At 27.0% G+C, this 23682-nt stretch overlaps 1 protein-coding gene across 1 annotated transcript; it reads left to right on the forward strand.

The window, feature by feature from the left end:
• Window positions 1–363: 363 nt before the first annotated feature.
• On the forward strand, window positions 364–23156 carry LOC101238271 (peptidase M20 domain-containing protein 2). The gene is made up of 6 exons (XM_065810798.1): window positions 364–424; window positions 3398–3616; window positions 10014–10132; window positions 15541–15753; window positions 15954–16223; window positions 22695–23156. Exons 2-6 carry the CDS (start codon window positions 3402–3404, stop codon window positions 23066–23068), a joined length of 1191 nt encoding a protein of 396 aa, XP_065666870.1. The 5' UTR covers window positions 364–424; window positions 3398–3401; the 3' UTR covers window positions 23069–23156.
• Window positions 23157–23682: the final 526 nt, after the last annotated feature.

Consider the following 23682-nt stretch of genomic DNA (forward strand, 5'->3'; position numbering starts at 1 on the left):
CCCCTTCTCCCCCAAACAGAAGTCGGAAAAACAAAATTTAGGTACCAAAAGTGAGGGTAAAAATAGGGTATCTGCTAGTTAAAATAAATTCTTGAAATTTGGCATGTGCATAGAAAACGTATAAACTTAAAAAAAAGAATAGGATAGAAAAAAAAAAGATAATATCTTAAATATTTACTAAGCACAAGAAGTACAACACACTTTTTGATATCAATAAATAACACTTTAACTTTTGTCAATATAATAAAAAAATACTCTTTAAAAAAGTTCAACTATTCTACTTCTAAAAAAACTTTTAAGTTAATATAAAATTCTAAAAAAAAATTTGCTACAAAACATCATCCTAAACGCCAAGTTCTAAAAACGTGGAACAGTTTTTTAGCACAAAATTCGGTTCCGTATAACGCGGGATTTAACCTAATAGGTACGTGGACTGATTTTTTAAATTGATCATATACTAGAATGTTATATATCATTCGAAAGCCCTTCAATCCAGTATTTTAATGGTGAAAATATTATTAAAAACGAACAATTTAAAAAAAAGTTATGACGTTTTTAGTAGCAAATTTTCAATATATGGATTTATTGAAGAAACTAGTTCCAAAATTTATTTATTTTTCACTTAAATATTTAAGTGAAAAATATATAAATTATATATATACAAATTTATAACAATTTAAATTGTTATAAATTTGTCAAATCTTATCCAAATGCCTATACCTTGGTATCAAAAGATAGATGTAAGAGTAGGCTACAATTTCATATAACTCTGTAGATAAAAGGGGTGTCTAGAGTGCCAGAGGGGGTACGGAACACTATCATAACTTTAGAAAAATACAAGTTTTTCACACGAAAGGGTGTTTTCCTGATTAAATATGTTATCTTTAAACACAAAAAGTTGTTCTAATTTGCTTCCATTCCATTTCCAAATATTAGAGGTCTATTTTAGATTAAAGGGTGGATGTCTTTGTTACGTTTTAACAGTAACAAAGACATCCACCCTTTAATATGTAGTGAAATGTAACATTCTTATAAATACTTTAACCTAAAAAGCACTGATTATATTTTGTGTTTAAAAAGTTTAACTTATATTTTCTTACTACACATACACAAGTGGTGTATAAATTGACATTAGGGGCGGGACATGTGCCACATCCAACACCCCTTCCTGCCCAGTCTTATTCAACCTAAAAATTTTTAAAAATATTTGAAAAAAGGCTATAAATTGAGTTTATGGAAAAAGAGAAATAAGTATTCAAATTATTTTAATATGTTAGTTAGGGAAGGGGCGTGTGCCACGCCCAATGACTCCCCCCTTTCTTATTCAAACTTGGAAAAAATGTTAATAAAAATTTTATAAATGTTTTTAAAATGTGTTTATTTAAAAAGAGAGACATAACATTACAAATCTTACCACATTACAAGATGAAAGTTGGAGTATCCACCCTAAAAATATGCCAAAGATAAAACTAATTTTAAAAATTATATTTTAAAAGTACAAAATATAAATTTTTAAAGTACAAAATGTAATAAATTTATGTCTTGGCTTTTAGTAAATGATATTATTTAAAATCCCAATAATGAAACTAAATAAATCATTTTTAACAATAGATTCCCTATTTAAAAAACTTTTTATTGGAGGACTTAAATGATACTATTTTCACATTTAAATTTGATTAATCTATTAATCAACAAGTTAATAAACAGTATGATGGGGATATACAGTATTTTTGTCTATAAAACACTAGTGCATTAAAATTCCATACAGGTGAACTGTCATGGTAGACAATTGTATTGCTGAAAAGTTGTTAGAACATTTCCTTGAGCTTGTAGAAAAAATTGAAGCTTATGCTACATAAAGATATGGATGGTATGATAGGTATGAATGGTCCTAATGTAAAATGTGAGTTTAAGAGACTTTTAAAGTCTTCAAAACAAAAGAAAAAGTTTGAACACTAACGATTTATCAATTGGCACATGCCCCCTTCATATTATTCATCTTGCATTAAGAGCAGGAGTTTGCAAATGTAGTTGCTTCCAGGAGGTTATTACAAATGTTCTGAAGAATTAATTTTTGTTAGGAAAAAGCAAACCTCTTACTGGAAGAAAGCCTTTCAGCTTGCTGGTCTTCCTAGAGTTTCTAAATTTGACTATTGTTTTGATATTGATACACTAATCAGTTCCTTTGAGAATAAACTTTTGAATGAAGGTGGTTCACCTAAGTTTCCTACCATAACATCCCTTTTCAAAGTTGCTTCTTGATTTTTCCATGGAAACAGTGCCCTCAAAGAATGGATTCTCAATCAACAAATACATTATTCAATTACATGACACTTCACTTGATTTAGATACAGTTAAGGCTTTGAGATTTGTAAAAGAAACTATATTGAGCTTTAGATCCATATTTGATATTACCATAACATAGTTGTTTATGCTATCAGTTAAATTACCTCACTCATGTTACAAAGCCAAACTAGAAGCAAAACACAGGTTAAAAGAAGAAGAAAAACACAAAAAGAAAAGAATTTAAAGAGGCAAAAAACATTTTTTGCAAAGTGAAAAACTGTTCTAGCATTCATTCAACAAGTTAGTTTACACTATTTTATATAAATTGTAATATTGATGCAATTTTAATCAAAATTTGGTACTCAATTCTAAAAATTTTTTATTGCATCATGCAGTAAAAGTTTGTTTGTTTTGCAGTTGCAAACAATTTAGTTGTTGAAGAAAATAGCAATTTAAAGAAGTTTTCGCTTCAAAAAACAGCAAAAGAAATAAACTGTGGCGAGCCCAGTGTAAAATTGAAACAGGAATGAAATTAAGAAAGGAAATCCTGGAGGAGCAAAATGTTTTAGAAAAAAGAAATAAATAACTTGCAGTTTAGAACTATTGAAATGTATTAAAATAAAGTGCTCTATTTACTTTCTTTTTTTTTTCAATAATAGTTTTTATAAAGTTTAATAAAAAGTTTGCTTGATTAACTTTTATATTTTAAAAGTTGGAAATATTTTTGAATTTTGACATGGCTTTGTAAATTTGATTACTAATTAGTAGTTACTTTAATTAATTTAGATCAGGTTTTATATTTTAGAGTTGTCATTCATAAGTTAAAGAGTTTATACTGTATAAGACTTTGTTGCTTTATTATGTCTTTGTTTTATATAATATTAATGTTTAAATTATTTATTGTTTACATTATACGCTAAAGTGTTAATAATTGCTAAACATAAACTTAAAAAATTAAATCTGAAAATTCATTTCTAATTTTAGGTTGTGAAATAAAATGTCCTAAATTTCACTCTAATTTGTCCTAAAAAGTCACAAAAAAGCTCTTAAAAATTGTCCCAAAATCATGAAGTAACCTATTTTAGGAGTGTCTCTTGTTGTTTTTTTTTAGGAAGATGGAAAGTGAATATATAAAAGAGTTGAAAAACTGCATTATTAAAACCATAGACGATCGAGCATTAGATTTAAATAATATAAGTCAATGCATATGGGAGCATCCCGAGATCTGTTTTCAAGAGAATTATGCTCATGATTTGTTGACTACTTTCTTGGAAAAAGAGAAGTTTGTTGTTCAAAGAAAAACTCCTCTTGAAACTGCTTTTATTGCAAGGTATATCTATATTAAACACAATTTTGTAGATATTATATTATACAATGGATTTAATTAAAAAAATCCAATATATATATATATATATATATATATATATATATATATATATATATATATATATATATATATATATATACAATTTAGTAGATATAATTATATTTAATAAGTTTCAGAGCTCCTACAAAAAACACACATACACATACACAGAGTATGTTTTTTTATTAAAATTTGTGATTTTTATTTGCCTATTTTGATATATTCTACTAAATCAACATCAAATATAATTAAATTACTTTAAGTTGGGTAGGTAAAAACAACCAAAATTAACCCTCTCCACCACCTGGGTTTATAGCATTGTTAAAGCTGACAATCTGTGCATATTATAGATGAGTTAATAAGGTATCTGGGCGAGCCTTTTTCTATATGAAATTTGGCAGGTAGTAAGATAAATGGGTTTCAAAGATGAGAGAAGAGGTAATATATAAGGGTGGTCTAAAATATTTTTTTTTAAAAAGTACATATTAAAACCTCCCATTCTTATCCATCTACTAAAACAAAAATCTGCTAAAATTTTAATGTGATTTGAAGCATTTTCAGAGGTTGCATAAGATTCTCAAACATTTGACAGGTCTCTAATATTATCAAAAAATCATCATTTTACATATAGATTATTTTATTGATTTTGGTTTGAATTTTATTGCTTAAAAACTATTATTTTCAACAAAAAATAAAAATTAACATTTATATAACTTAATAATACAGTTTTTTTTTTTTTTTAATTTTTTTTTTTTTTAATAAATCATTTTGTAAAGTTTTTCTTCTTTTGAGAGCCAACATGATATACTTTTGAAAAGTATATCATGTTCAAAAAATCTTGTAGATTTCCCTTTTATTATCTTTATGTAAGAAATAGCTTTTTTTTTACAGTAAGATCTAAATTAGTCGTTCATTCATAAAATGATGATTGTTTTTGAAATTTTTATGTAATTTCAAAAACGATATGATGGCATTCACAGAGCCTAAAAGCATATCAAAATATACACTTTCAATACTGTATAAATGGCTGTGATAGCGGTTTTCCTAACTTTTGTAGGCTGTTGTTCAATTGTTTTTTTAAGAAGTTTATGTAACAATAAGCTTAAAACTTTAAATGTTCAATATAACTTTCCATTATTAATTTTAGTTTATATTTTTATTTGCTGTTTACTCATATCCACCATTCTTGACCTGTAATGGCCTTGAACCATGCCTCTGACATTATCTACAGATATTTTAACCATACAAATAATATTGTGAATGGAATTTAAGTAATATGCTTTAAATGTATCTGACAAAAGTAAATGTAAAATTTTTCTAGAGTTTAGAGTCCAAGAAATCCATCATTTTTGACTTCAGAATCCAGAGTCTTGAATAGAACTTTTTTATAGCTCCCTTGCTATAAATTAGTTCTATTTGCTGATGACCTAATTGTATACTCTAATTTTGACAAAAGCTTTTCACTTTTTGATTACTTGAAGCAGTCGACCAATCTTGAATCTTCTCTACTGTGATAACTTGAAGTATTGAATACTGTTGCCAATGTGACAACCATATTCCATAGTCGTAGGAATAAGGAATACTATATATCACTGTTTTATTATACTTTTTTTTTGTGCTCAAAAAACCTTTGTTTATTTTGGTTTTTTCTTCAAAAACTGGTGCTTTCAAATTCTCTCTTGCTTCTCACTCATAAAACTTAAAGTAAAATCATAAAGTTTTTTTAAGTATTCTACTATTCAACTCTCTTTTTTGCTTTGTCCCATGTAATTCATGGCCACCACCACTAAAGTTAAAGATAAAAAACTTTTAAAGATTTTTTATCTAAAGTTAAAGATTAAAAATAAAATACAATTAAAAAATTAAGCTTATAATGCAGATATAAAAGATCAATGCTTGTGAAAATGTTCTGAAATAAAGTTGATGTTCACATGAATTTTCAAACTGTTGAAAATTTATGTGAACATCACAACAGATTTTTTATATATATGTATGTATGTATATATATATATATATATATATATATATATATATATATATATATATATATATATATATATATATATATATATATATATATATATATATATATATATATATTTATATATACATATATATATATATATATACATATATATATATATATATATATATATATATATATATATATATATATATATATATATATACATATATATATATATATATATATATATATATATATATATATATATATATATATATATATATATATATATATATATATATATATATATATATAACTCCTAACTGGTTTTGTTGACAAAACGTAAAAATTGAAATGCAAGACCGAAATTTTTTTTTTGTTACTTGATAGACTGCCTGCACCAACCAAACCCTCAGTCAATGTAGCAGCACTCCCTTGGGAGTCAGTCTATAAGATAGTTGATGTAGCAACATTCCGTTGCGAGTCAGACTATTTGTCAGTTGAAGTAGCAGCGCTCTGTTGCGAGTCAGGCTATTTGTCAGTCGATGTAGCAGTACTTTGTTGCGAGTCAGGCTATAAGATTGTCAAAACAGTAAAAAAAAATTTAAATAAAAACATTTTATTGAAAAAAATAAAAATAGAAACATTGTTTATATTATTAAAAACATTCAGAATATTTTAAAAAACATTCTGGTCAATTAAATCTGCGTTTTTGCGGTTTTTTAAAAAAACAATTTGTAATTAAATTAATGGTTTTAACTTTCTGACAATACGCAAATGTTGGATGAAAGTCAAAAGTAATTAAAAGTGATGCATTTGTTGGTATAAGAATCATTTTCTGACACTAATTCATTGATTCTGATTCATAAGAATCGGGTCTGACACTACCCCCTAGAAAACTTTTTGCACCCCACCTAAGCACAGACCTTCCAACTCTCCAGGTTTTACTGTAAGACTCATGGTTTGATAACAAATCTCATGGTCTCACAGTTAATCCAAAATGCTCATAGTAAATTGAAAAAATTTTTTTTTTCGAATTTTTTTTGCTCAAAACGGTATAACTCCCAAGAAAAGTTGTTGTTACTTCAAGAACTTATGAAAATTAAGTCTCCAAGTTAGATCATAAAACCGACACCAACATAAATCTTTAAACATGGATTTATTTATATTATAAATCAAATCCGAATTTTAAAAAATGGCAACAAAGCAAAAATATGAGAGCAAATTTAGCTTGACATGGTGGGCAGATTACCCGGTTAGAGCAATGATTTTGTTGATAGTGCGTTTGAAAAGGCTAAGGTATCTGATTAGATTTTTGATTAATAATTTTAATGATTATTATTGAATAATAAGGGCAATATCAGCTAATTTTGGTAGCAATTTTAAACCTTTAACAAAAGTATTTGAAATAATCATCAACTGATCAGCTGTTGAAAACCTCAAAGAAAACAACATATATTTGCAATTATAAACATAAGGAATAAAAATGAGTTTTTTATTTATCAAATATAACTTCATACTATTTTAATTTTTCTTGTTTAAAGGAAAGTACTTTTTAAAATTTTTTTTAGGTGTATTTATGTTTTTGTGTGAATCTCAAGATTTTTTTAATGAATCTCAAAGTTTTTGATATAGGTTGGAAGGTCTGTAAGTAGCATATGCTAATAGAAGTCTTTATTTTATCTAAAAGTGGGTTTTCTTTAGATTTTTTTACGCCTGTATTTTTTGCATGTATAAAAAACTTATTACTTTTGACAATTATATTAATAATTATTATATAATTAAGATAATCTTAGAGAATGAAACAATAATGTTTTTATGGGTTCAAAACAAATTAGTTTTATCATTAAATTAACAATATACCCACCCCTACCCCTAGATTTTAGAGCTAGGTATGACCCTGCATAGAAATAATGCTGAAATTAGTTTTTTTTTTCTCAATCAAGTAAATCTATACATAAATGCATGTTTTTTAATCTTTTTTCAAAAATACATCAGCATCCTCTAGACTGTCTTTGAGACCCAACTGAGGGGGCAACTTACCATTGTTTATTTTTTCTAACAAATTGAACAATGATTGGTTGTCCCCCTTTTGCAGGTCTTGGGAATGGTCCAAAAAGAACTAATGTCTCGCACCTATTTCAGCCACTGATTATCCTCTGATCAGCCCCTATCATTTATTTCAAAACTAGTGATTAGGGCAGGTCGATTTTAGAACTGAGTTATTGGACTGGTAGAGACGGGTGTATTATTGCAAATTAAAATATCACTCTGAAGGAATTTTTGTATAATTGCTTAGTTTTTTGAGAAAAGCTAATTTTTTATGCATTTTAATGTATAAAAACGATATTTTAAAAAAAATTTCAAATAAAAACAACGTTAAAAACAAGGCTTTGAGAGAAAATATTTTTAAAACTTATTAATTTTAGCATATTATTTAAAAGAAAAAACGTTTTTATTTTACTTTTAGATATATATCTAGTTAAAAAAATAATATTTCATATTTTTATAATAGGGTTTATTAAAATAAATAAATTTTTAAATCTAAAATGACATAAAGTAACAATTTTATTTTATTTTCTCCTAGCATCATCTCAGTTAATAAACACGCGGTTGCATAAATAACTCTTGTTAAATCAAAAATCTAAACAAATGAGAAAAAAACAATTAGCGGAAATTCACTTTTTTGTGTGTTTTTAAAAAGTTCTAATTTACAGAAAATGTAATTATTCCTTTAAAATGTATCGGTCTGAATCAAAAAAAGCCACCATCAAATGCTGTATTCCGTTACTTTATTTTTATTTAAAAAAATACAATATTTTAGGCTTTACAATATTAAAAAAAACACTCTATTAGAGATTTTTAATAAAAAATATACAAAATAGAAATTTTTCTAGGCATTTTTTTTAAATACGTTTTAAAAATAACTTTTTTAAACCATAAATCTAATTTTTCTGAAATCAGCACAAGATTTCCTATCTTTTAATATATTTTGAAATTTTTTTTTTTTTTACATATATAGGGCCCTGTCAGATTTTGGGGGCAGTTCCTCAAAAATTGGTGCAAAACGGGAAGCTAAAATTTTCTTAATACTTTTAATGGTATTATATTGCACTTATCTTAACTAGTCAAAGATCCATTTTCCAAAAAAAGTTGAAAATCGACCTGTCCTACTGGTGATATATATTTTGACAAAATTAGTTTATTTGATTGTGCTTTTGCATATTCTAATTTTAACAAACAAAGATAACAATAATATGCTTTTTTAAACATCAGAACATAATTAACTGGCAGCATATGGAAATGACAGCATATACAGTAATTGGTTTTAATAATTTTATTAATAAAGAACATTAGTGTTTTTTTTTTTACTGCATGCAATTTACTGTGCGCCATAACGTATAATATAAATTTGTGGCATGTGTAAAGGTGTGTGTGTGTGTGCAATTGGATGCCATTCCTGAGAAATCTTGAATTTTGACTCTTTTTTAAGTTTTTTAAAATGTTTTTAGTAGTTTTTTATAATACCATTGTTTTTAATAATTTTCAATTTTCACATAACTAGCGAATTTGATGACCACCACCTGTGGTATTAAAAGGTAGTCACTCTAAAGTTAAGGAATAAAATTGAAGTAGGCTATAAGGGGCTTATTGAATAGTGTTAAAGTGGACCATGTTGTATAACCCAATAAGCAACATTGGTAACTGTATACTCTAGTCTTAACAAAAGCTCCTTACTTTTTGATCACTTAGAGCAGGCAACCATCTTGAATCTCTCTTCTGTGATAACTTGGAGTATGAAATACTGTTGGCAATATGACAACCATATTCCATAGTTGTAGGAATAAGAATACTAAATATCATTGTTTTATTATACTGTTCTTTCATGCTCAAAAAACCTTTGTTAATTTTTGTTTTTTCCTCAAAAACTGGTGCTTTCAAATTCTCTCTTGCTTCTCACTCATAAAACTTAAAGTAAACTTATAGAGTTTTTGAAGTATTCTACTATTTAACTCTCTTTTTTGCTTTGTCCCATGTAATTCATGGCTACCACCACTAAAGTTAAAGATAAAAAATATAATAAAATACAGTTAAAAAATTAGGCTTAAAATGCAATTATAAAAGATAAATGCTTCTAAAAATGTTCTGAAATAAAGTTAAATTTAATGGAATCATTATTGTTGAAAATTCATGTGTATATTACAAGAGATGTTATATATATATATGTATATATATATATGTATATATATATATGTATATATATATATATATATATATATATATATATATATATATATATATATATATATATATATATATATATATATATATATATATATATATAAATATACATATATATGTATATATATATATATATTTATATATTCTATATAGATATGGCAATGCAACTGGTTTGAAAGTGGGTGTTCTTTGTGAGTATGATGCATTGCCTGAACTTGGTCATGGATGTGGTCACAACCTGATTGCAGAAGTTGGTGTTGCGACTGGGCTTGGTAATAATAATAAATTTTGTTGCTTATCAAGTTCACAAGTTCACAATATTTTAAATTTGTATTTCACACTTCTTTTTGTTTGCTTGTTGGTTACTTTTTATGTGTTCTTTTGTACTTTTTGTAATGTTTTTTTTTTTACTGCTAAGTTTTAAATTTTATTTACAAGTGTTGGGCTGATTTTTTAGCTAAGCGAAATTAATTTGTTATGTTGACAAAATATAACTAAAATTTAACATCAAGGTGCTTGTTTATACATCAAATAGCCCTAGAAAAAATCTTTCACATTATGTGATTTTTAAAGTAAATTGTTAATTTTATCCAGGGATGTGATGTTGCCCAAATTTTTTTTGCTTTTTTAAATTATTATTATCTTATTAAATAATAAATTTGAAACAAATTATGGAAACTTATTCTTAACTTATGAAAAATATAATTAAAAAATTGCTGATCAAGAATCAGTTTGACTTTTCAATGGCTTACATTGTGTTTAAACTTAGTTGAATATCATTTGGATATTTAATAATTTCTTATTTAGTGGAATTTGTCTTGTTTTTTCTTGTTTTGTTTGATTGATTTATTTTTAATCAAAAATATTTTTTTCAAAAAAAATTTTGTTAAGTTTAACTTAGCTGTAAAATAAAAATTTTAGTGAATTTAATTTTAGTGAATATATTTTACTGGAAATAATAAAAGAGAATTTCATTAAAACTTATTTAAAGAGAATTTCATTAAAACTTATTTAAAGAGAGTTTTTTTGTTCATTAAAAAATGAATAAAAAAACAAAAAAGTAGAACAAAAGTATACTTAAAAAAAAGTTTTGAGTTATTTGCTTTTCATCTTCTGAAAAAAATTAAGATGAACTAAAATTTAATGACTAATATAACCCAATCAGTAGAGTAGTTTAGTGAATCAGTATGGTATTTAAGTGAATCAGTATGGCAGTTAAGTGAACACCAGCTTTACATGATGCTTTACATGAGCTAGGGATTATCATGCTAAGTAAACAATAGTAATTTTGATTTGAATAATTGGAAATTTGATAATTAATAATCATTGAAAATTATAATAATTATTATTATTGCTCTTACATTATTATTGTTGTTGTTGTTGTTGTTGTTATTGTTGTTGTTGTTGTTGTTATTGTTGTTGTTGTTGTTGTTGTTATTGTTGTTGTTGTTGTTGTTGTTGTTGCTGTTGTTATAAAAGCTAACATTGTAATGAGCCTGGACACTGTGTTCTTTTTTTCACTCACAGTTCACTTCCCTAGAACTCGGTGTTAGTAATTTCAGATATTGTTGGCTGGCGACTAGTTTAAAAAAAAAAAAGTTTATTGAAGGCAAGCCATGGTTCATGCCCATGGTCTGCTAAGTGATTTGATATGAACATTTTAAGGCTCCACAAAAGTAAAAAAATAAATATTCTTTTGATACATAAAGTTCTTTAAAATGAGCTTTTTTTTGGCGGGTTATAATCTTCAGCGGGAATAAATAATATATTTATGATTTATAAATGTAAAATCATAAAAAAGGTTATTTTTGAACTTGTTTCATTCAAAGCAATCCTCTTAAGGTTTTTTTTATTTATATTGCATCTCTTGTGCGAAATGGTCAAGATAAAACAAGAACAAAAAACAATCGTTTGCGATTAAATTTTAAATGAATGAATTCGGTACTTTGATTTACTTAAATTGTGTTCATCACTTTTAAACAATTTTAAAGTTTTTTCCAAAAGGCTTAAACAATTATTTACAATAAACTTGTATTGCAGTAAATATATTCTTTTCTATTATATTTGTTTTCTTTTTTATATTATAGATTTAAAATTAAAAAATTAAAAAAAAAATAAGTAGGAAAACTCATTTAAATCAATAGCTCCATAGCTTTCATATGAGCACCTTGTTTGACTTGCCAATTTTGGTCAAGAAGACAGTGAGTTAAAGGAACTTTTGTTACAATATGCTATTTTAGAGTTACTTTAAATCAACCACATTTAAAGGGGCAAGGTGAGGTTTGTTCACCGAAAAAAGGAGGCAATTAAATTTTAGCACCAATTTTAAATTAAAAAATTATAAAGTAACTTTTGCATTTGTAAATTTAAAAAAACAAAATTTAGTTTTTGTATTTGTAAATTTTGTATTTGTAAATTAAAATTTTGCATTAGTAAATTACAAAAAAAAAAAAACGATTTTATTTTTATATAATTTTTTCTGTTTTTAAGCAAGCAATATGTTTTTTACATATTAACAAAAACCTACTGTGAAAAAACGTTTAAGGCTCTTAAAACAATTTTAACGAAATGTTTTTCAGCATAATATAAAAAGTATTCATTTTTATTACAAATCATAATTATTTTTATAATCTCTATAAAATGCACTTCTTTTGAGATATTAATGACTTATTTAAAGTAAACTCAAATCGAAGTTTATCTCCACTGATGTCATTTTTAAATATTTATTTTGCAAAGACTTTTGTAACATTCCAAACAAGAAGAAACAAGGTAAACAGCCATTGAAATGTAATTAAAGAATTTAACAGTTTAGTAGTTAAAGAGTTTATAAATAATAGAAATAAATATTATTTTAAAAAAAGTATACAATAAATGCAATAAAAAATACAAATTAAAGAAAAACTAAGGTTAATTAAAAAATAAAGTTTGTTTTAACTTATGAATGAATAAGAATGACCATTAAATCTGAGCCTGATAGAGTTTTTTTTTTACTATGATTTTTTAAACCTTTGGGAATCTCAAATTCATTATTATACATGGTGCTATCAGACTGGCTAACACCCTGAGAAAATCCTCAATATGTACTGAAGTACCAGTCCTGTTATCATAGTGGTATATATTTTAGTATTATGTGTAAATAAACATAATAAATTTTATGTGATTCAAAAAAAATATTGAATACTAAAAATACATTGTTTTTTTTCTCACAATAATTTTCACTGTACTTTATAAAATACCATTAAGAGATTTATTGAGGTAATGATGATTTAAGAGATTTATTGAGATAATGAAGTCATGAGTTAGAAACTGGCAAATACAATGAAAAGAAGCAACTTTAGTTAATTTTGCAATGAATTGGTTTTCTTAAGAAGTTAATAGTAAAAGATAATGCAAGATTTTTAAAAGTTGAGGTTTTGTAATAGTGTTGGGATTCATAAAGTTTCCATTAATTGATTTATAATATTTCTATTAAAATTTCCAATAATTGGTCAAATTTTTTGTGATAATTACTAGTGAACAGCTGACTTTTGTTTGGGTTAAAACTCACCAGCCACTGTGAGACCTGAGATATCAGTAGAGTGATTACATTCAAGATAGGCTTCTTGTTTCTGTTTCTTCATTTTGTTCTTGCTTGTTTAATAGGCTTTTATCAAAGCTTTTTTTTTTTTAACAACACAAACATAATTTGCATAGTTTGCATTTTTTTTTTTTTTTTTGCAAAATAAAATTATGTGTTTTAATGGTTTTTAATAATTTGATATTTAATTTTAATGGTTTTTATCATATATCTTTAGCAAATAGAAGGTAAGATTTAGAGGTTTAGAAGTAAGATTGAAAAGAAAAATGAAGATTAAAGATTGACAAGAAAATTATTAATGTAAAGCAATGTTAAAGCAATTTACTGAAGAAGAGTGTTGCACTGAAAAAGAGTGTTGCCTATCAAGAGCAACTTTAATGATATGATTAGACTGGAATGGTTTAATAATTTTGAGATGCCATATGAAGAAAGCTTATGGAGAACACAAGAAACCATTTAAAGCTTGGATATATCAAGAGAAATCAACCTTTCTGTTATTAAAGTTATCAGCAACAGAACAAAATAATAAAAATTTTGTGTAGCATTTATTATACTCAAGATTAAAAGTTTGTTGATTGTTTAAAAGTTGATAACTTGAAGACTTTGCTAATAATTATAAGAAGGCTGTTCAAATAATGAAAGAGTCACTGTAATTGTTGAAAGAGCATTGTTAAAAGAGTTGCAAGCAAACTTTTGCCAGGGAATATGCAGTGATTAGAATATCTAACAATAAATTAATTAACAAATTTTTTTTTAATAACCTGTTTGTACAGGATGTCAGGGAAGAGTGTGTTTTTTATTTTTATATTTAATAGATAAACTAAACGAAAAGTTTTTTACAAATAGTTTTATACATTCTTAGGATAGGTAATAAGAATAGGCATTTATAAGAGATGGAACATTTGATGAAATATATTATATTATATTTGACTATTTGAATATTTGACTTTTCTTTGTTAACTAGCTATTAAAGAATTTTCAAAAGTTTTTAAAGTCTAACTCCTGATAAAAAAGATCTTAAAATGAGTCACAAAGTTAACTATATGTATAAGAGGTATGGGTAAGTGGTTAAGTAATGAAAATTTTTTAGAGCTTTGATACCTACAAGGTCACTGTTACTAGCCATTTTTTAGTGCAATTCACAAAAAACAATAAAAACAGATGCTTAAAGAGAAAGGGCAAGGTCAATATGACCAGTGACAACATTGAAAAGAGTCTTGAAAAGAAATACAATGGTAAAGCACAAAATTAAATACAAATGAAGTGGTGTTAAAAAGAAGCACAGTAGTCGAGGGACTTACACAACAAATATAGTAAATTGTTACATAAGTATATACCCAGGCCAATCATAAGACTTAAAATCTTACGATTGACCTGGGTATATACTTATGTATATTATGTAAATCAGAGGATGGTATTTAAAAAATGGATGTTAGTTGCACCTCTAAGCAAGGAACTATGCTGCTGCATCTTTTTGATTAATGAATGACTAGCTATTTACCTTTTGATATTTGTAAAAAATAAAGTTACAACAAAAGTAGTCTTTATTTGGCTTCAGCAGTTCATTTTAATAGCACTAACTGAATAAATATACAAGTACCTGCATTTGTAAACTAAATAAAGATTTCTATTAGGAACCATTTGATTTAAGACTTATTTATCCCTAGTATTGTTTAGAGCAGTTGTTTTTATTTTATGAGTTTTGATTTCTTTCAACTAACCTATTGCAAACTCATTGTTTCAAATTAACTAGATGGGACTGCATGTCTTTGTATTAAATTAAAAAAAAATAGTGTACATGAAAGAGATAAATCGAAATAAGCATATAGTTTTCATGAGAAGTCAGTGGATAATACAAAATGAAACAGTTATTTGTGATTTTACTATAGATGTGTAGTTGAATCTCTAATATCATAATTCACTGCTACACTATTTTTTTAATAATTAACTTGTATTTCTTTCATTTAAAATAATTATAGTTTTACATGATTATTTATGATTATAAATAATCATATAAAATAAGTTGTATTTTTTTAAATTTGTAAATAAAATTAATAATAATGAAGATTTAAAAAAAGTTATTTTAAACTTTTTTTTTTTTAGCTCTTAAAGAAATAGCAACAATATATCCAGATTTAAAAATGGAAGTAACAGTATTTGGAACACCAGCTGAGGAAGGTGGTGGAGGGAAAGTATTAATGATTGAAAAGGGTGCTTTTAATGAAACAGATATATGCATGATGTCGCACCCTACACCTTTAGAGATCCCAGCTCCAATGTGGCTTTCACGCATCCAACTTACAGTTGTTTTTAAAGGTTCTTTATTTGATTTTTTTGAATAAAAAAATAAATAGAATAATAAAATAAACTTAAAGTATTAACTAATAATTTAACTTAATTTTAACTGTAAATAATCTAGAGTTTAATTTATGTTTTTTTAAATGGGATTCTTTATTCTTACAATATATATTTATTTTACTCTACTTTGATTTTACACTAAAAGTGATATAATTTAGGTAAACCAGCTCATGCTTCTGGAGCTCCTTGGGAAGGAGTCAATGCATTGGATGCCGCTGTCAATTGTTATAATAGTATTAGTATGTTGCGACAGCAAACTAAATTAACATCTCGTGTCCATTGTATCATTGTTGACGGTGGTAAGGTACCTAATATTATTCCAGAAAGAAGTGAACTTAGTATTTCTATACGTGGATTGGTTAAAGAAGATACATTTGATCTAGCAAATAAAGTTAAACAATGTGCATCAGGTGCTGCTGCTGCAACAGGTATGTCCAGTTTTTTTAATAATTGAATTTTATATGTTTATATATTTGTTATAAAAGTAAATGTTTTATCTACTTAACAATCCATAAAATATTTTTAACACAAAGTGATCCTTTTCATATCATTTAAACCAAGTGTACTGCAAATAATACCTACTTTATCTTTGTATTCAGGTTGTACTTAAACAATTGTAAATGATGTTGGTAGATAATGATTGGTTATTTAACAACAAAGAATCAAGAAAAAAAAAATTTAATACAAGTTTTTATTTTTTATCATAATAAATATTTTAATACTTTGAGCAGTTAGTGGATTGTAGGGAAATGCTTGTCAATTAGGTTTAATAAGCATTGTTCAATTTTGGTTGTAACAATGGAGGATGGTACCAATTTATAAATTGTTTATGATTATTTTTGGAAACTGATTTTATGTTTAATTTATATGCCAGCTTATAGATGTATCTCAATTGTTTTAATTCATCATCATAAAGATAGATAGATTTGTTAAAAATAACTTCACTTGATGATGAAGACTTAATAAATTTATTTTCAAAATTTGAAGTGTTTAATATATGAAAACCAACTTTCAGGTTGTTGTTCAATGCATTTCAATGATTTTATCCATGTTGCCCATGGATCATGTCCCTGTTCGTACTTTTGGTGTGCATTATCAGGGCCACATTTAGAGCCTTTTGTTATAGTTTAGGGTTAGTTAATAGTAATGAGGCAATTGCTTGGACTATTGTAGAGTGTACTGAGTACTATCTGTGCTGAGTCAAGTTCATTAACCAATTTAAAAATTCATAAAACATAAAAAACCATCATCATGACTTAATTCTCTAAATCTATTTTTCATTATTGTGAGACTTATTTGAGTTCAGCTGTCTCATCTTGTGAACTTAGTGTTCATGGTTATCTCCCTTTAATTTGTAAAGACTCCAATAGTCACATGCTTGGCCTGGGCATTTACATTCGTAAGAATTCAATCATTTGTTCAGAAATCCACAGACTACTCTTTTGTGTGCTTTTGTTTACTTTTTTCTATCACTTTTCTCTATGTTCTATATTGCTCTCCTTCATCTCAAGACTACACTCTTTTTGATAATATTTCTGATCAAATTGACCAAGCCCACTCTCTTTATCCCTCAGCCAATATTGTTATTGTTAGTGACTTTAATGCACATCACAAACTGAACCGCTTGGTTTTATTATAAGTGACTCTGCAGGTGTTAAGGCCCACAACTTTTGCCTTTCTCAATCTCTAACACATATAATCAACTTACCAACTCATTTTCCAGACAATGCAAATTATTTACCTGCTCTACTTGACTTGTGTCTTGTTTCTGATCCTAGTCAGTGCTCAGTTTCTCCACACTCACTCTTAAGTGCTTCTGATCATGGTTTGATCTCTCTAAAACTATTATCTCATTCTTCTTCATCATCAGAATCCCTTTATCATTGTACCTCTTACAACTACCTTAAAGCTGACTGGGACACTTTTCTTTGCGACAGCCCTTGGGTAGAAATTATTTGTCTTTATGCTGAAAAATGTGCTTCTTATGTAACGTCTTGGATTCAGGCTGGTTCTCTTTTAACCATTTCAAGTCAAGCCTCATTCTTCTCCATGGTTTTTTTCTCTATGTGCTGCTGCAATTTCTAATTGTAACCATTACTTCCATATCTATTTTTAAAATAATTCTTCAAAAAACAGACATCTGTTTACTATTGGTAAAAACAATTTTAAAATAGTTTTGTCTAATGCCAAAGCCTGCTATTCTCAGGTCACAAAATCTTGTATTTTATCTCAAAAATTAGGCTCCAGAAACTTCTGGAGATTTTTTAACAGTGTCTATAATAAAAACAAATCTGTTATTCCCCCTCCCTTGCATAAGTCAGACTTTGTCATCTCACCTAAAAGACAAAGCTGAATTGTTTGCTAAGAACTTTTCATCAATCTAATCTCTTGATTCTACTAATCATATCCTACTTGATATAGTCAACAAACAGGTTGATTGATTGCTTGACATTCGTATCACTCCAGCTTCTGTATCTGAAGTGATTTCCTGCTTAGACTCTTCTACAACTTGTGGTCTGAACGGCACACCTGTTATAGTCGTGCAGAAGTGTTCTCCAGAGCTGTCATCTATACTTTCAAAACTATTTAACAAGTGTTTATCAGAGTCTTGTTTTCCAGCCTTCTGGAAATTGGTCATCTCATCCCTGTTTTCAAAAATTCTGGATAGATTTTATTTGTCTAACTACTTTCCCATTAGTCTTCTTCCTATCATAAGAAAGGTTTTTGAGTCTTTAATTAACAAACACTTAATCTCTCATCTTGAGTCTTGATAACTTACTTTCTGATCATCAATATGGGTTTTGATATTGTCGTTCTACTGCTGATTTATTAACAATTATAACAAACAAATATTTATTATCAGTAATAACTGATAGGTTAGGTTTTATTGTACGTTAGATAGATGTGGAGAGGTTAAGGCTATCACTCAAGGCTATTCTCAAGCCTTAAGTTTGATATGCTGGTGTTCTCCATAAGTTCTTTTCTTATGGTGTATCAGGTAACATTTTTAAGATTATTGAATCCTTTCTTACCAATTGTAGTATAAAAGTTGTCCTCCATGGATAGCACTCTTCTCTATTTCCTGTAACTTCAGAGTGTTCCTCAAGGTTCTATACTTGGCCCCATACTTTTTTTAATTTACATTAACTCCCAGTTTAACTTAAATAATCTCTCAGTAATTCTCACATCTAAGGTGGCATTGTTCACTGATGATACTGTCATTTGTTTTTGTCTTGATAAGAAGCCATCACTCTCTGATTGTTTGGAAGGGGTGTTTGAGCTTGAAAAGAATCTCACTTCTGCTACAGCATGGGGCTCTCAGTGGCTGGTAAACTTTAACTCTTAAATTACTTAAATTAAAATTTCAACTAAAACTCAATTATATACTCTTCAAAATTCCCATGTATGCTATTGAATGAGTTCATTGAATCTGCTGATTATCTTTCTTAAAAATAGTATTATATTCAAGGGTTGCAACTTATGTTATCTTTAGTAGTTGAGTTGGCACCCATGTAATATTTACATTTATGGCATAATCTTAGACCAATTTTTCAAGTATTTGAAGCTTCGAATTATCATTTATTCGAAGTTGTTGAGTTAACATTTTGAATTGCCCAGCACATTTTAAAGATCGTGAGTCAATTCAAATTTTAACCAACTGAATACACTATGAGAATCAGTTTTTATAGAGTTATCACTTAGGTTCCATTTCAATGCCATATTTAATACATCCATCTAATTCAGCTATGTTAATATGAATTGCATCCGACTTTGTTTGGAGTCATGTTGCATCTTCTATTTTTTGGTCGCTTTGCGTTATCACAACTCCTTTTGCCAGCGAACTTGCATATAGTTAAAGTTTGACATTCTATACACCTTTTGCCGGATCACATTTTAAGACTTTATTTACAACTTTCTAAATCATTTTAATAACATACTTGTTCATAATAGGTTCATCTCATCCTAGTTTGTTTGTACATCTTTTTAGCTGCATTTAAAGCTCAACCGTTAAGCAACTTTTTCTAGCATCTGATAAATTAGCAACCAGATTACTTTATAATGAAAATATACCCTCTTGGTAAGCACATATTTAACAATAGTAATCTGGCATCCTCTCTTCCAAAACATTTATATTGTTAATGGATTTACTGTGACTTTCAATCTTAATGCATGAACTAGATTTTTGCCATAATATTCAGGTATTTTTGCGTGAAGACCTGTTTTTTTTTGTGCCACTAGCTTTCTTCTATTTCTATTGGTTGCTATTGTGTCATCAATATATGCACTTATTGATTTTGCAAGTGCAGAATTTTGTTGGAGAACATATTGTAGTATTGAGCTTATTATCACTGGTGTAGATAGGATTGTTTAGGGAAATGTTCCTGTACGAAAACCTAATTCAAATTTTCCCCATTTAAGTTTTCCTTGTTTCATTGACATTTAATAGACATGCTCAGTTATCTTGTTGTTCAATGTAAATTATGTTAGTGTATTTTACAAATAGAGTGCTCAATGTTCTTAAAGAACAGAGCAATAATAAATTAGTAAAAAACACTTATCTAACTTTTTTCTTCTACTTGAAGTTTCACCATTGCTGGATCATCAGGAAGATGATCACAGTTGGTTTAACTTCATCACAGTTGAACTTATTAAACAAGTAAAATGAACTTGCAACTAACTATCCTCATGAAAGTCAGTATATGATCAATAACTTGAATGTCATTAAAAAGGAAACTTCACAATATTTTTAATACATATTATTTTGACGTTATGTTTTTAAAATTTGTAGCATCTGATGATCCCTAATTTGCATAAAACTCTGAGTTGGAAAAAAAATCAAAAATTTTTTTAATTTTTATTTCAATTTTAGTTTTTACTATATTTGTTCTACTTTGGCATTGCTGGATCATCAGGAAGAGTATACTCTTCCTGATGATCCAGCAATGGTGAAACTTCAAGTAGAAGAAAAAAGTTAGATAAGTGTTTTTTACTAATTTATGTATATATCACCTACTCTTCATCTTCTAGGATTAACTCTTACTTCCAATCTTTCTTGGAAACCATATATCAAATCGGTTGCAAAATTAGCATCTGCTAAGGTTGCATCTCTTTATCGAGCTCGCCACTTTCTTACTCTGGATTCTATTCTCTACCTCTATAAATCTCAAATCCGGCCTTGTATGGAATACTGTTGCCATATCTGGGGCGGATCTTCTAATGATGCCCTTTCTCTTTTAGACAAGGTGCAAAAACGCATTGTAAACATAGTTGGACCTGCTCTTGCAGCCAACCTTCAACCATTATCACATCGTCGTAATGTTGCTTCTCTTTCTCTTTTCTACAAATACTATAATGGGCACTGCTCGAAAGAGCTAACGTCTCTTGTGCCATCTACTAAAATTTATTCTCGTGTTACTCGTCATTCAATTAAGTGTCATCCTTTTTCTGTGACTGTTCCTAAGTGCTCCAAAAACGCTTATTCGTCTAGTTTTTTTCCTCGAACATCAGTTCTTTGGAATTCGCTTCCTTCGTCTTGCTTTCCTGATTCATATAATTTGCAATCTTTTAAATCGTCCGTCAATCGTTATCTTGCTCTACAATCTTCATCTTTTCTCTTACAGTAACTTCCAACTTTAATTAGTGGCTGCTTGCAGCCTTGTTGGAAGCGAAGATGTTTAAAAAAAAAAAAAAAAAAAAATATATATATATATATATATATATATATATATATATATTTATATATATATATATATATATATATATATATATATATATATATATATATATATATATATATATATATATATATATATTGAGCACTCTATTTGTAAAATACACTAACATAATTTACATATATATATATGTAAATTATGTTAGTGTATTTTACAAATAGAGTGCTCAATGTTCTTAAAGAACAGAGCAATAATAAATTAGTAAAAATCACTTATCTAACTTTTATCTTCTAGATAAAAGTTATATAAGTGTTTTTTACTAATTTATATATATATATATATTGTAGTAATAATGTAAATATATCTTGATAAAGAGTGCTCAATGCCAAAGTTGAACAAATACAGTAAAAACTAAAATTGAAATAAAAATTAAAAAAATTTGATTTTTTTTTTAAACCCAACTCAGAGTTTTATGCAAATTAGGGATCATCAGATGTTACAAATTTTAAAAACATAACGTCAAAAAAATATGTATTAAAAGTATTGTGAAGTTTCCTTTTTGATGACATTTAAGTTATTGATCATATACTGACTTTCATGAGGATACTTAGTTGCAAGTTCATTTTACTTGTTTAATAAGTTCAACTGTGATGAAGTTAAGTCAACTGTGATATTTCTCCATCAACCAATATATATATATATATACACATATATGTATGTATATATATATATATATATATATATATATATATATATATATATATATATATATATATATATATATATATATATATATATATATATATATATATTTATATATATATATATATATATATATATATATATATATATATATATATATATATATATATATATATATATATATATATATATATATATATATATATATATATATATATATAGGTCATTTTTAACGGTCAAATTTAACATATTTTGCGCCATTATCATTTTTCTGTTTTAAAAAAACTATGCAAACCTATTTCTATTAATGTATTTAACAGCTTTAATTAACTGGAAAGAGTTACAATGACGAATTTCAGAAAGTAGCTTTATTACACTCCTACCACCTTAAAATGAGTACGATATGAATGACCTGGAATGATAAATCAATAAATATCCAAAAAAATCTTGTAAAGCCAAAAAAATTTAGGACACAAAAAAATATTTTTATTATTATCTTATTGTATTATTATTTTTTAACGTTAGGTTGCTCTGTAACCTTCTCTGAAACCCAGCCGTTTTATGATTCAATAAAAACCAACCCGACTATGATAGAGTTATATATAAATAACGCTAAAAGTATTGGAGTAAAGTTTAACGATGATGCCATGGCGAGCAAATTTTCAGCATCTACTGATATGGGCAATGTTTCACAGATTAAACCATCTATTCATCCCTGTTTTAAAATTGTAACACCTGCGGCAAACCATACGCACGAATTTACAAAAAGTTCTGGAGCTCTTGAGAACCAAATTCATGCTTTAAATTCTGCTAAAAGTATGGCGATGACTGTTGTAGATATTCTTTTGAACCCAACATTGTTGGAACAAATACGTAACGATTTTCAGAATAAAAATTAAAATGACTTATTTGTTAAATATTTAAGATGCATACTTAATATATAAAACACGCTTCTGTACTAGATGTCTAAGTTGGCTGTTCATCGAATATGCGGTACTTTTTTTTTCGTTTCAGGATACCCGTCCCTCTCTCCATCCCACATTTTGTGGCAATTTTTAGAATGCCTCTCCTCCTCCTCGTACATACAATATATCTCCTCCTCATCCCCTAACATAAAACGTGATATAACATAAATATGGCATTTTTTAAAACCCAATATTGCTAGAACAAGTTCACAATAATCAAAATAAAAATTGACGTTCCTTTTATTTGATTTTTTTTTTTAAAATAAAGTATTAGATTAAAGCTTGTACTAAAAAAAATGTTGCCACATTAAATAGCAACGTTTTCTGAGTTTTAAGCGATCATTATTTTTCATACTTCAAGCGATCATTATTTTTAAATCTTCTGACCGTTTGACAATACTACAAGCGATCATTATTTTTAAATCTTCTGACCGTTTGACAAACATCTGAAAATTTAAATTTTCAGATGTCTGCTGAACTCAAAAATTTTGAGCTACTTCAATTACCCAAAATTTTTGAAAATTTTGAGTTATTGAAGTAGTTCAAAA

Source organism: Hydra vulgaris, chromosome 11 (assembly GCF_038396675.1).
Source record: "Hydra vulgaris chromosome 11, alternate assembly HydraT2T_AEP".
In the NCBI taxonomy this organism is placed as follows: Eukaryota; Metazoa; Cnidaria; class Hydrozoa; order Anthoathecata; family Hydridae; genus Hydra; species Hydra vulgaris.

Coding starts and splice junctions, on each gene's coding strand:
- LOC101238271 (XM_065810798.1), top strand. CDS start 3,402: ATGGAAAGTGAATATATAAAAGAGTTGAAAAACTGCATTATTAAAACC. Junction 15,754..15,953: donor ACTTACAGTTGTTTTTAAAG/GTTCTTTATTTG, acceptor GATATAATTTAG/GTAAACCAGCTCATGCTTCT. Junction 16,224..22,694: donor AGGTGCTGCTGCTGCAACAG/GTATGTCCAGTT, acceptor TTTTAACGTTAG/GTTGCTCTGTAACCTTCTCT.